General features: G+C 40.1%; 1 protein-coding gene across 1 annotated transcript; it reads left to right on the top strand.

Moving 5' to 3' along the window:
• Positions 1–358: 358 nt before the first annotated feature.
• On the top strand, positions 359–12597 carry GEM (GTP binding protein overexpressed in skeletal muscle). The gene is made up of 5 exons (XM_073679670.1): positions 359–512; positions 2054–2390; positions 7451–7527; positions 8396–8600; positions 9517–12597. Exons 2-5 carry the CDS (start codon positions 2063–2065, stop codon positions 9792–9794), a joined length of 888 nt encoding a protein of 295 aa, XP_073535771.1. The 5' UTR covers positions 359–512; positions 2054–2062; the 3' UTR covers positions 9795–12597.
• Positions 12598–13829: the final 1232 nt, after the last annotated feature.

Below are 13829 nucleotides of genomic sequence, written 5' to 3'. Positions count from 1 at the left end.
GGCCACAGGGGCATGGGTATTTAATGAGGTCCTGAAACGCTCCTAGTACAGGACTCCTCATTCCTTATCTTCCATGATCAGACAAGTGCTTGTATTTCTATGCAGATTGGATTATATTCCGTCACAGGATGATGATGACGGCGATTTCTCTAATCTTATGCTGTGATTGCAATTTGGAAAAATAATCTTCCAGGATTAGTTTACGGGAAACCTTAAAAAAATATAAGAAATGAAACTGATAAACAGGAATGACTGGGATTAAGTGGTTGTGTTCTCCTGACAGCCCACTCTCTCCCCACTCCACTGCTACTTTCTCTCGGGTGGGCTGGACCTTGCAGTTGCAGAGGCAGCTGACATCACGGAAAAGACCGCTCTCTGTACAGTGGTGCTTAATATAAACCAGAAGCGCTGAGAAAGAAAGACTGAGCGCAATAGTGGAGAGAACCTCATCTATCTGCAGAAAGCACAGCTCACTTTCCAAAGACTTTGCTTCAAGCAAAAATCATTTACTGGTAAGTTTTCTAGATTGCAATAAGTTAAATGAATGAGTAATAATCAATTATCTAAATACAGGGCTAGTAATATCAAATATTCTTATTATCTTGTAATTCCTTTGAAGTCAGTAATACAGATTTGTTATTTAGGAAAAAAATAAATGTCTTAATTAATTATTTAAGTGCATAAAAAGTCAAAACAAATATTTACGGTAAAAGTTATTTTTTATAATTTTTGCAACATAATTTTATTGAAGTGTTCAGTTTAATTCATACAGATGTAGCAGAGCTAAACCTGTCATTGTTTAACCAGCCTATGGTGATATCTCTGAAGAACTAAGAACTATATATATATATATATATATATATATATATATATATATATATATATATTATACAGTAATACTATGTATATATACATATATGTGATGTTTGTGTGTATGTGTATGTGTGTATGTGTGTGTGTGTATATATATATATATATATATATATATATACAGAATATAGGGTACATATGTTTGTCAAGTATGAGCATGCAAGATGTAAACATACTGCATTTATTACTATGGTATTACTAATATATGTGTGTATGTATAATTAATAAATATATATATATGTATATTAGTAATACCATAGTAATAAATGTATTATGTCTACATTTTGCATGCTCATACTTGACAAACCTATATACTCTCTACTACGTGTGTGTATATATATTTATATAAATATATATATCTATATATATTATATATATCACCATAGTAATTCATTTATCATGTCTGCTACATCTTGTAATGCATGCAAGTTTGTACTCCGCAAACTGTTGGAAACTTACTCGCTTACTTCCACTTTATATGATTACTATGCTATGGCATCAATATAGATGTAGCAGAGCTGAGCTTCCCATTTTGCACAACAATCACGATTTAGATCCTGGTATACAAGTAAGTCTACTATAGTATCTACAGTATTATAGTATCTACATTATTGTCATATATATTAAGACCACAAACAATGCATTTCCAGCTCTGCTACATCTGTTTTAACAGTTGTGACTTTTTAGTTTATTATTAGCATATTTGGCTATTATGCATTCATTAGATAACAAGAATGGACTGATTTTTAGCTGTCAGTTAGTAATTGACACCTGGATAGTGATCTTACTAAACATGGTAGTAAAACGAGGCAATGTAGAAAGTGTTCCCCATCCAGGAGGTACTCATCACAGATGCAGCTTGGAGGCATGTTTAGACAGTCAAGGCTAACCTGTTGGCTGCAGTGATTTGTTGTATATTATCAAGCTGTTGAATTAATGAACTTTTTCCATCTGCCTCTAGTGGACACCCTGTGTGATGACAAGCTATGAAAACACGGGGCAAAAGTTTTATAAAAGAGTTATAAGTTTGAGGCTGTTGCTACTTTCCATTGAGAGAAAACATTTTCTGCTTGCTTCATGCTTATTGTTCAGAATTCCACATGTATATATTCTCCAGTGATCAGAAATAGAATAAATTCCCGATATTAAAATGTTATTTTACTATCTATTTTTACATCTGTAGGGAAACACGATGACACTGAATGTGACAATGCGGCGCAGCAGCGCAACAGTGCAGAATCCGCAACGCTGGAGCATCGCGGCCGATGGAAAGAACATTCATGTCCAGAAAATTCCCAACGTTCACCTCAATCGAAACTACACCATAAATCATGCAATGAGACCGGAGGAGTACTTCCGGGGCAGTTGGTCCTCAGACTCATCAGACTCCATCATCTCCTCCGAATCTGGCAATACATATTACCGCGTAGTGCTCATCGGGGAGCATGGCGTTGGCAAGTCTACCTTGGCCAGCATATTCGCCGGTGTGCCAGATACTTTGGACAGTGACATGTTAGGAGGTGAGTTTTCCTTATATGGCTAATTTCTTTATTTTAAAGTACTCAAATGATTAATATATTGTATGGTCGAGTGACATCACAGATCAGAACTAGCCAGGGCAAGTGATGTCACACTACATGGTAATATCCCATGAGCCTCTTCATTGATTGACTGATCTGAAGGGAGGTCTGTAGGGCCATTCAGCTGATTTGCCATTTTACACTGCCTGAAGGTCCGACCTCTTAGGCTATGTTCACATGTTGCGGTTTTTTTTTGCTGCTTCTTATGCAAATGTTCAGCTGTGTTTTACAGTACCAGCAAAAGCTATGAGATTTCAGAAATCTCTGCACAGACATTGATTTTTTTTCCTGACTGATTTGGAAAACTGCTTCATTTTTGCAAACTGCAGCATGGAAAGCAATGGGTAAGTGTAAAAACTCTGCAAAAACGCAGGTATCAGGTTTTGCTGAGTTTTTGGTGCAAATAGGAAGTTGAATCATCTTTTTATTTTGGAGCACTAAACTTTATCAGCATACACTAAAGAAAATAAAAACGCAGCAAAACCTGCTTTTTTTTACGCTGTTTCTTTACTGCCAAGAGAGTAGGTTTTTGACGCGCCCCCTCGGCCGTGGGGGTGCTGGGCCGGTCGTTGCTAGGGGAGATGTCACAGTGGCGGTGACCTGGTCCGTGACCCAGGGCGGTCAATCAAAAGGGGAATTATTTACAGGGGATTTATAGTTTTTGTATAGAGTTTGTGACGCCACCTGTGGTATGCGGCTATATGGAGCCGCCGCTGCTGTGCAGAACCTCTGGAGCTGATGTTTAGTGCAGCAGAGTTGGTTCAGCTCTCCACAGGCAGAGCTTAGCTCCAGGGCAATGTAAAGATGTTGTAGATGATATAGGTGATGCTGGGAGTTGTAGTGCAGGGGTGATGGCGCAGCAGCAATAACGGACAGAGGCAGTGGGGTGCAGTCTTCAGGGTTTTTACTCACGGTTGTTGCAATCCAAGTTACAGGTACCAGTGTAACTTCCCTCGTCGTGTTGCGCTTACTCAGGGAGGGGTTCAGCCAACCCTCACGTAGATCCGGAGTATTTAGCGGGACCCCCTTCTGTGTGTTCTCCCTCTCTGGCTGTCTCCCTGCACCTCCCACCTAGTGTCCCAATCCAGTAACCGCGGGCCTTGTCGGGCGACGTCTGTTACGTCCCCTGGGTCCTCTATGGCTACCTTCTTGGTGAGACTGATATGGACTGTTGGCTGCAGGACCTGAAATACTGCAGCCTCCGGTTTCTAGTTGAGACATAAAGTACTCTGCTAGTTGAGGGACCGGTCCCCTTTGTGCGGCCTGACCCCTCCACCTCCCGGTAGATTCGGGCGTACGGGTGGCCTCCAGCACGGCCTGTACCCCTGGGGTCCCTTCCTCGTTCCTCCTGGAGCCTTCTCCTCTGCTCCTCTCTTTCTCCGGCTTGGGCCTCACTGGCTTGGCCCTCCTCTGGAGCAGAGCTCCCTCAGAGCTCCTGCTCCCAACTCCTCTCACTGTAGACTGTTTTCTTGACCCAAGATGGTTCCCTCTTTTATCTCATTTCCTTTCTTGTGCTCCCCTGAACTACGTCCTCCACCCACACCCACTAAATGGTTCCACCCTTCAGCTAGGGACCAGGGACTGTGCTCTCCCTTAGGAGCAATCTCGCCCTGACCCCACTGAAGTGGAATGTGTTGGATGCAGATGTTAGGGTCCCGGGCTGTACTCCTTCCTTACCTGAGAGTGAGATACCACACCTCTGGGTGAGATGCAGTACCTCTGTGGCGACCGAACCCTCAGGGGCGCCACATTTTGCCTGCGGAAAAAAACGCAAGGTGTGAGCACAGCCTTACAGACCCTGGCAACAATACAAGAACTTTGAGATAATAATGCCGAGATCTTGACTAGACGCGGTTAGTTGGTAATGGCAAGTGGGTACATAGCCTGATGCCAATCACGCTAATAGTCCTGATCTCTAGTGTATAAATGTAGACTGTCCTTGTTGCCTATGGCAACTAGTCAGAGCTCAGCCTTAACTTCTTATCCTTCTCTGTAGAAAGGAGCAAAAAGATTCAAACTACTCTGCTCCAGCGTCCAGTCTGTTCCTCTGTGGCAGTCGGAAAGGAGCAATCTTCAGTTTTGTGCCAACCATCCTCTGATTGCCATCATGGACACCTCTGCTGCTTACTAGGCCCCTGCGACATTGAGGCCTCTCAGTGCTCGACACATGAGGCCTAGTAAGCGGCAGAGGCACCCAAGATGCCAAGCACAGGATAGCTGCCACAAAAGTAAACAATGCTCTGAACCCACTGCAACGGAGGATCGATTTGGGTGCTGGGCCGGAGTAGTTCTATCCTTTTTGCTCATCTCTACTGCTGTGGTAAAATGAAAGCTACAAAGTGATTGCTTGCTATGGGCAACAAAGACGAATTATTGTTTTAGACACATTGGGGGATATTTTTCATCACATTTGAACCAAAATTTTTGAGCTAATTGTGACCTTTAATTGTTCTAAATCTATTCATGTTTTACTACATTTATAACAAAAAAGAAAAAACAAAGACATAAACATAAACATAATACTCAAATACCCTACAATAAATAAATAAATAAATAGCAATAGTGGAAATAATATAGGGCACTTAGCATAATTTTGATCAAAATAATGCAAAAACCATCCAACCACGACACAGTGACCCTATTCAGGACAGTCCTAACTCTAATATTTAAAACCTTACCATTTGTCAAGTAATATACATGTGCATCCGACCATGACACAGTGACCCTATTCAGGACAGTCCTAACTCTAATATTTAAAACCTTACCATTTGTCAAGTGATATACATGTGCATCCGACCACGACCCAGTGACCCTATTCGGGACTGTCTTAACTGCAATACTTAAAACCTTACCGTTTGTCAAGTGATATACATGTGGATAAGGGCTGAGAGACTGAACCCGGCTAGTAGACACACAGCCAGTTAACCAGTTAAAAATGATGAGACAAGGGGACAGGGTTTACCTTTTTTAGGGTGAAGTGAAAAACCTTTCTACATAAAAGTTGCAAAAAAAATTGCCTTGAGAGGTCATAGCTGTCTTAAAAAAGGGAGTGGAACAAATACATTTATGTTACAACCATTTTTAACATGGATAAAGAGTACATTTTGCATTTGACACACGCTTTTCTACCAACTAACATGTATAAAAAGCCCAAATTTGCACAAAATTTTGCGACATTTAATACATCGGTCTTAGGCGCTTAGCTAACTTTGGAAAGTGTACTACATGCTTAAATAGAGTAATTTGTGCCAAATTTATCTTTAAGGTGAGACATTTGATAGATATGGAGTGGCGGAGTTGAAATGAGTATACTAAAGATTTTACGTAAATTACGGCTTTTCTGATAAATTTGGGCCAACGTCCATAAATCTGCTCATTTGTGTCCATGTTGTTGCCTGCGGCATTTCTTTGAAAGAGAAAGCACTTTGAAGCAGAGAATTATTTTTGCTTTTCTGTTAGCGCCTATAGAACGACGTTAAATATAGCAATGAATAAAAAAATAAAAAAAAACAGAAATCATAGAAAATCGCTACCGGATATTTTATTCCATGATTCCATTTATTCTTAAACTGCTGAGGAAGTATAAATCTCCACAGGGGATCGCTGGAACTTATAGTTTTGATTTGGCACTGGAGAGGTTAACAGTATGTTGTGCTCTGTGAGCAAGTATTTTCCATTACTGAACAAATCTGGAGTTTATCACCCTCCACAGTAGGAGACTTTGCAAATCTTCATCATGATGTTTTATTCCATGTGGTGGATTAATTTCTTGAAGATGTGGAAAATATGTTTAAAAAAAAACAAAAAACCCATGAGAGCTTTTCCAGCCGGGGGGTGCTGTGGAAACGAAAAAAATGGGTGGCCTCAGGGCAAGTCACCAGTCATATTTAGAGTTCTGATTATCATATATCAAAGCAAAAATTACCTATAGCAGCCTGTATCTTTCCAAAACTACAACTCCCAGCATGTGTTAGAGCAACAAACGGAGAGAAGTAGGTTGTGCACCATGGTACTAAAATGGTTTTGCACTAGTATTTGGAGACCCATCATTGAAATTACCACCAGAGGTGATCCCAAAATCAGCTACAGACAGGCATGGACTGGCCCACAGGAGAACAGGAGAAACCTCCGGTGGGCCACCACCCTCTTATATGAGCAGTACTTGGCACAATGTATGTGAATCACTAGGTACAAAGGCAGCATCTTATTCATTTAACAATCTATCCAGTCCATTGTTATATAAATTTGTGATTGAGGATAATGTCACATTTGCATTTAGCTGAAAAGTGGGGCACTGGAGTTGGTTACTGGTGGGTTCTTGTCACCCCAGTCCGACACTGGATGAACTCTATTCACACAGTACAGGGAGAATAGCTTTATTCTGCTGACAATGAAAGGTAGTCAGAAAATGAAATAGAGTAACCATCGTCATTTTAATTTTATATTTCATAAATCAGTTGTCCACTTGAAAAAAAGCAACTTTGTAACGTATTATCAGAGAAATCTGTTACTTTCTCCTCCTGGATTGATCTTTTATTCTAAATTCATGGATAAAATCTGTAGTCATTGAAGACAGATAGGAAATGGCTGTTGGTGCTTTTAAACTTCTTTGGAGAGAGGAAGGCAGAGGAGCAGCTAGAGAAAGTCATAGTCATTCTGCTGCAAATTCTTTTTAAGCGACAGTTAGTTTTCCATTGAACTTTATGAGCACCAACTGTTAACCCCTTCCCCAATAAAGGGAAAATCTGTATTTACAGGAAGACAGATTTCTACCCATGAACTGAGAATTTTGAGAATGAATCATCAGTCCAAAAGGAGACAGAAACAGGTTTCTTTAATAAGATGTATTACAAAGTTCTTATTTTCATGTGTACTATTGATTTATGAAGAAAACATTAAAACGACGGTTATATTACTCCTTGCTAAGTACACTCGCTGTGTTGATCAGTAACTTTTTCACTCTTTGTAATATACGGATGTTTTTCATTTTTGTCTTGTAGAGAACACATACGAGAGAACATTGATGGTGGACGGAGAAAGTGCAACACTGATTCTGCTTGACATGTGGGAGAATAAGGTATCACCTTGTGAAATATTTTAGTGATATTCTTTCCTTAATTAAAGGGAACCTGTCAGGGCAATTTTACTACCGAAATTAGTGTTACATACAATTTACTGCTGAAATGAATGTTATAGGTCCTAAAACAACATAAATGACACCTGTCTTGTAGTAATCAAGTGCATTGGAGGCATGTTGATGCACTAGGATTACATTGACACGCCCCCAATGCACTTCCAGGCTAATTTGCATGTGACTTCAAAGCTCGATTTCTCAGTGATGGCACATCAGATTACTACAAGACAGATATCATTTTTATTGTTGTACTATAACCCACACAGCTATGCCATTAGTTAAATCATCATAATATGTTCACCTTAATTCACAAAGACTGCCCTTTTTCTTATGTCCTATTATGCATATGGGTGATCTAGTAGAAACTTCATTGGGAACCCTTCTAAGAGCCAAAAAGTGTTGTAGGTGGACAATTTCTGTTCGTACATTACATAGATACCTATTGATTGGACTAACATTTTCCCTGCTAGTCTTGAAGAAACATTCTCTATAACATCACCTTTTATATTCTAATAAGAAAATAAAGTTTAGAAGAGTTAGCATAGGAAGTGCAGACATATTGTGGGCTTGATTAACAATCCTACAGTATTTTGTGTAGGATAATAACTAGGAAAAAGACGTGCAAGTGAAAAAGTTTCTAGGATTCAGATTCCATCTTGTATATGTCTTTCTCAAAAGCATGCAAACCACCTGCAGAGAAATGATCACTACCTAAAATTCCTTTTTTTTTTGTGTCTACGAATTTATAATATTATTGAGAGCTTAAAAAGCTAACATCACCTCTAACCATCTTACTTTGCCTTGTTTGCAGAGTCAAGACAACTGGATCCAGGATCACTGCATGCAAGTTGGAGATGCCTACCTTATCGTATATTCCATCACAGACAGAGCCAGCTTCGACAAAGCCTCCGAACTTCGTATCCAGCTGCGCCGCACACGGCAGAAAGAAGACATTCCTATCATACTTGTTGGCAACAAGAGCGACCTGGTTCGATGCCGAGAAGTCTCTATATCAGGTAGAGTGTGAACAAGTATTAATTGTTTTGGTAAAGAGGCCCATCTGTGTGATAATAAAATAGGGGGGAGTCCTTAAAGGGAGTCTTGTTCAAACTAAGCACAGGCGCTTGGTGCACCCTTGGGTTGACTGCCAAGTTTAGGGCATCATCCAACCTACTAGTTTTCCATCTATGTCTGCCCTTTTCTAGATCATGTTAAGACAAGTCTGTCAATGAAGGAAGAGGGGTGTGGCGATAGATACAAAAGAAGTAGGTGTGATGGTGCACTGAACTGTTTGGGGGTACGCTGAGCCACTGCTTCGTTTGAACAATAATTTTGTTGTGATGTATTCGATTTAAAAAAATATCTCCAATATTAGAAAGAATAAAAATTTACTAGTACTTCCTATGATAATAATGAACTGCCAGATCTGAGAGCCTAATAACCCCTGCAGTAGGGCAGCATTCTCCATGCATTGCCAAAGCTAATATTATCTACCATCCAAATGGTTAAAAGTGTGTATGTATGTTTGTATCATTGATATATATCATTTCAGACCATTATCAATTTGTAAACATCTAATTACAGATGGATTAGTGGACAGCTACTACTTTTCTACTGGGGATTTGACTTGTAATACTATGTAATTTGCTCTGTGGAGATGCTGTAGGGAAATTGAGCACTTTATTACAGGTTCCTCCAACAAAAAGGCATTGTCCAAAGTGAACAATCACTTCAGGATAAATTAATATGTGTGAATGCCTTCCTAAGAAAAACTACAGATGATATGTTGTGTTGTACAAAAGGACATAGTCAATACTTACCACTATATTGATAATTTGAAGTCAGCTACATTTGCACCCCACATCAATTTTTATGTGCACAATTTTAAATAATTTTACATCGACACTGACATCTTGTGTTCTCTGTTCCCAGAGGGAAGAGCCTGCGCTGTGGTCTTCGACTGCAAATTTATTGAGACATCAGCCGCTGTCCAACACAATGTGAAGGAATTGTTCGAAGGGATTGTGAGACAAGTGCGTTTAAGGAGGGACAGTAAAGAGACAAATGAAAAGAGGTTGGCTTACCAGAAAAGGAGGGAAAGCATCCCTAAGAAGGCAAGAAGATTTTGGGGGAAGATCGTAGCCAAGAAAAACAAAAACATGGCTTTCAAGCTAAAGTCCAAATCTTGCCATGACCTTTCCGTACTATAGACCCGGAGGACACTCTGCAACTTATTCACTATGTTCTCTTGATGGACGCCATTGGGCTATTTTGGGAACTATAAGCAATCTATGTTAGATTGAATATTGCCACAATTGAATTGTGTTTTCCGCAGCCATGGTGATATTTTTACTGTTTATGAGACGGACAGGATTTTTTAATATTTATATGCATTAGGGCCCCATGTGCCTAATTTTATACTTGTCTACACTACGTGGTTGGTTTTTGCTTTGTGTTGCATTTTTTTCCTCTGTATGAATGGTTTGAGGCAGTGATCTCCAACTTGTGGCTCTCCAGCTGTTGTGAAACTACAATTTCCAGCATGCCGTGAGAGTCACAGGTTCAAAACGCGCTCAGCTAAGGTAAGAGAACAAATCTTTCCTCTTTCATATGGCTTGTGTATGTCAGCAATACAGGAATGTGCAGGTGTAGAAAGGGTGGACATAAGGCTAAATAGATTTGGCATGATGATGTACAGGTAGGAGATCGTGGCTTATGATCTCAACCATGGACTCAATTTAAGTAGATGCATTAGGGGTGAAAAATAAGTCTAGACAGACGATATTCAGTACAAACATGTTATGGTTTGCCAGGCAATACACTTACATTGACATCACTTTATTAGATTTATAATTCGATATATATATTTTCTCCATTTTTTCTAGTTAAATTAATTATTTAATAGGAATCCTAGACTGATTTCCCAAATATATTGCTTTTTCTGCTCATGATTACTTAATATTACCTGACCAGATTTTTCCAATGTGCCTGTAATAAATAGGACTCATAACTATTTGTTAAAAATTCTATCCAGTTATTCTTGTTAACAACTATGGCTGCCGTTACAACCTTCACAAGGGCGGCCGCAAAGCTTTAAATGCTAGAAGAGGCTACGTTTCTCCAGACACAGTGCCCCTCTTCTCATGGGATACGCCTGGTATTGCAGTTGCTCTATTTCGTCCCCCATTATCTGCCCTAGTATAACAACATGGAATGCCATTCAGGTATCTGTAATATTTATTGACCACCGGTATGGGACCAATAATGGTGGCTATTTTTTTTTTACCTCTTCACTCTTTTAGAAGACTCTAGAACCAACTGAATATAATTTCTTTGCAACTTTAGTTTAGTGTCAGGTTTATTTGGGGGGCGCCAGAAGAAATGTGTCTGAGGGTTCCCCCTCCATTTTTATAGGAAATGTATACGTCCAATTTTAATAGCATTTAATCTTTCTTGTTATCATTGATCACACAGGTCTGATTCATTAATGAGATCTAATAGGTTATTTGTGAATCCCATAAGACAGTGTTCCCCAACTCCGGTCCTCAAGAGCCACCAATAGGTCATGTTTTCAGGATCTCCTTAGCATTATTGACCAAGTGATAATTACATCACCTGGACAGGCAAGAATTCCAACACCTGGGCAATACCTACGGAAATATTGAAAACATGACCTGTTGGTGGCTCTTGAGGACTGGAGTTGGGGAACACTACCATAAGAAATAGACCCTGGTGACCAATGAATGGTTCTAAAGTCAACTCCAAATGGACCTTTGGGCTCAACAATTGTGGTGTTAGAGTCTGACCCATTGTGGTATCAGGACCTGGCCTATGGAGTAGGGGTGGACATATCAGAGATGATATGGCCCAAGAGGTAAGGGAGCCACTACCATCTCCAAAGCAGCAAGGAGCTTCTCGCCTAGACCGAACAATTCTATTGCAAAGGATCCATGTACTGTTCTTGCACAGGGGCCTTTTCCCTTGTGTGTCCACCACTGCCATGGAGGATCTTTGGGTACATTGGTGGGCCAGTCTATTCCTGATAGATGGTACCATTCAGAATGTATAAAAGCACATATAATATATATTCAAACATACCTTCATATACATAAAAGGACTATAAATCATTTTGACGAAAGAAAGAGTCAATGTTACCGCATTATTTAGAAACATCCTGACAAAGCGATGGACTATGGCACCACTATCTACAGTGTCATATATGCAATATGGTCATATGCTCTGAAACGCCAAAATAACCATTGAAAGTTAGATGATCCGACTTGATATTTTGAGGTTTCTTTGTTCTTGGCTTCATGGATAAGTACTGTATTTTACTGTAGAATTTTAACATTCTTATAGAGAACTGAGCATAGTATTTTTTTCCAAAGTGTCTTACATTATAATTACTACAAAACTGCCTACCAAAGAAGAGAGTATACCTTTTTTTTATATTTGGACAGATCACATTGGAATATATTTAGATTCTAAAGTAACTCCATGGGTAACTGCGTGGATAAAGATTCTGTAACCTAGTAACCAGTTATATCCTAACTGTAATTTTTCGAACATTGTTACAAAAATACAGCATAAATCTGCGGTTGCTATGTGATTATTCAATATTCTTCATAGGTGTCCCCTGGAGCGCCTCTTTTAGCATTAGCTTAATTGTAGCAAAGGCGTCAAGTGCCACCACGTCAGCAATCAAATTAAATAAAAAACCTCTTAGATGCCATGAAATGTATCCACGTGTATGGCTATTCATCGACATCCTGCCTTTTGTGGTTAGACAGTTCCATTATAAAAGTTGCTTATTTTTAGCTTCCATTATAGCCTCCTTAGGAACGCTTCGGCGTTCGTCACTTCGGATTGTCCGACAAATATGTATTTATTTAGTTTTTTTTTTTTCTATCTTTCTTATTAATATTTTGTTAATGTCGATTTTGTAGAAAATGATTTTTTTTACTTTGTACTTTATGAAATAAAATGTTCAAATAAAAGATACGTTTCATTATGGTTAAGTGCGTTTCGGTCTTATCTCATGAGGCAAAAAAAGCAGGGTGTTGTGTATGGCATTTTATAACCCCTTCACAGGACATCAGATTATAAGAAGTTATAAAAGAAGGCTGCAACAAAGAAACTAGATATCACTAGGGACCCATTAAACAAAAAAACATATTCAGAAAAACCCCTCTACAATCACTATTTATTAGATATATTAAAAGTTAATATACGAAAAAAACACATATATAAACAACGTAAATTAAATACTAATGCATAAACATGCCAGTGCAGGGCAATGAGTTAGCTAGACGGTCCCTAATAAGACCCTGTCATTACCGCTGCCTGGCCGCGGGGGTTGGCACCCTAATAAACAGTCAAGAATGGTTTCTGGAGAAACCTATAAGTTAAGTACATCCCTTCTTAGTCCATATAGAACAATGTTTTATGCCTGAGAGATTTTGTGCATAATTAATGCCTGAGATAACTTGTGCATAAGTATATCATATGCCCTACCCAAAACTTTTTTCTTACGTATTATGTGTTGTGCATACACATGTTGTTATAACGGCTAAGCATCTTATGTGGACCAACTTGCATTGCATATTTATATTTTAATACCCTGTATGGAAGTCTACTGTAACGGGTCTGGGAGGCGGAACCTCTGAGCAACTATACAAGGGGGCGGTCCTTGTAAGGAAGCGGGTGGCTCCCAGGGAAGACGGGCAGGTAGTCACGGCAAGTGACAGGGACAGTCTCTGGGTAGAAGGGCAGGTAGTCACGGCAAGTGACAGGGACAGTCTCTGGGTAGAAGGGCAGGTAGTCACAGCAAGTGACAGGGACAGTCTCTGGGTAGAAGGGCAGGTAGTCACGGCAAGTGACAGGGACAGTCTCTGGGTAGACTAGCAGACAGGTAGCAGGTGGACGCTCCCAGGTGAGCGGGCAAGAGTCTCTGGACGGTCAGGTGGTCACGGCATGTGACGGCAGAGCCTCCAGGTAGGCTAGCAGGCAGGTAGCAGTTAAGCGCTCCCAGGTGAGCAGGCAAGAGTCTCTGGACAGGCAGGTGGTCACAGCAAGTGACGGCAGAGCCTCCAGGTAGGCTAGCAGGCAGGTAGCAGGTGAGCGCTCCAGGTGAGCAGGCGAGAGTCTCTGGACTGGCAGGTGGTCACAGCAAGTGACGGCAGAGCCACCAGGTAGGCTAGCAGGCAGGTAGCAGGTGAGCGCTCCCAGGTGAGCGGGCAGGCTGA

This window comes from Phyllobates terribilis, unplaced genomic scaffold, assembly GCF_046119375.1.
Source record: "Phyllobates terribilis strain yellow unplaced genomic scaffold, ASM4611937v1 Scaffold_4__5_contigs__length_816908805, whole genome shotgun sequence".
NCBI lineage: Eukaryota > Metazoa > Chordata > Amphibia > Anura > Dendrobatidae > Phyllobates > Phyllobates terribilis.
This window is presented reverse-complemented; position numbering and strand designations above follow the sequence as displayed.

What these genes read in the sequence shown, in the direction of transcription:
- GEM (XM_073679670.1), top strand. Translation starts at nt 2,063, where the DNA reads ATGACACTGAATGTGACAATGCGGCGCAGCAGCGCAACAGTGCAGAAT. An exon ending in GGACAGTGACATGTTAGGAG is followed by an intron (nt 2,391 to 7,450) that starts GTGAGTTTTCCT and finishes TTTGTCTTGTAG; the next exon opens with AGAACACATACGAGAGAACA. An exon ending in CCGAGAAGTCTCTATATCAG is followed by an intron (nt 8,601 to 9,516) that starts GTAGAGTGTGAA and finishes CTCTGTTCCCAG; the next exon opens with AGGGAAGAGCCTGCGCTGTG.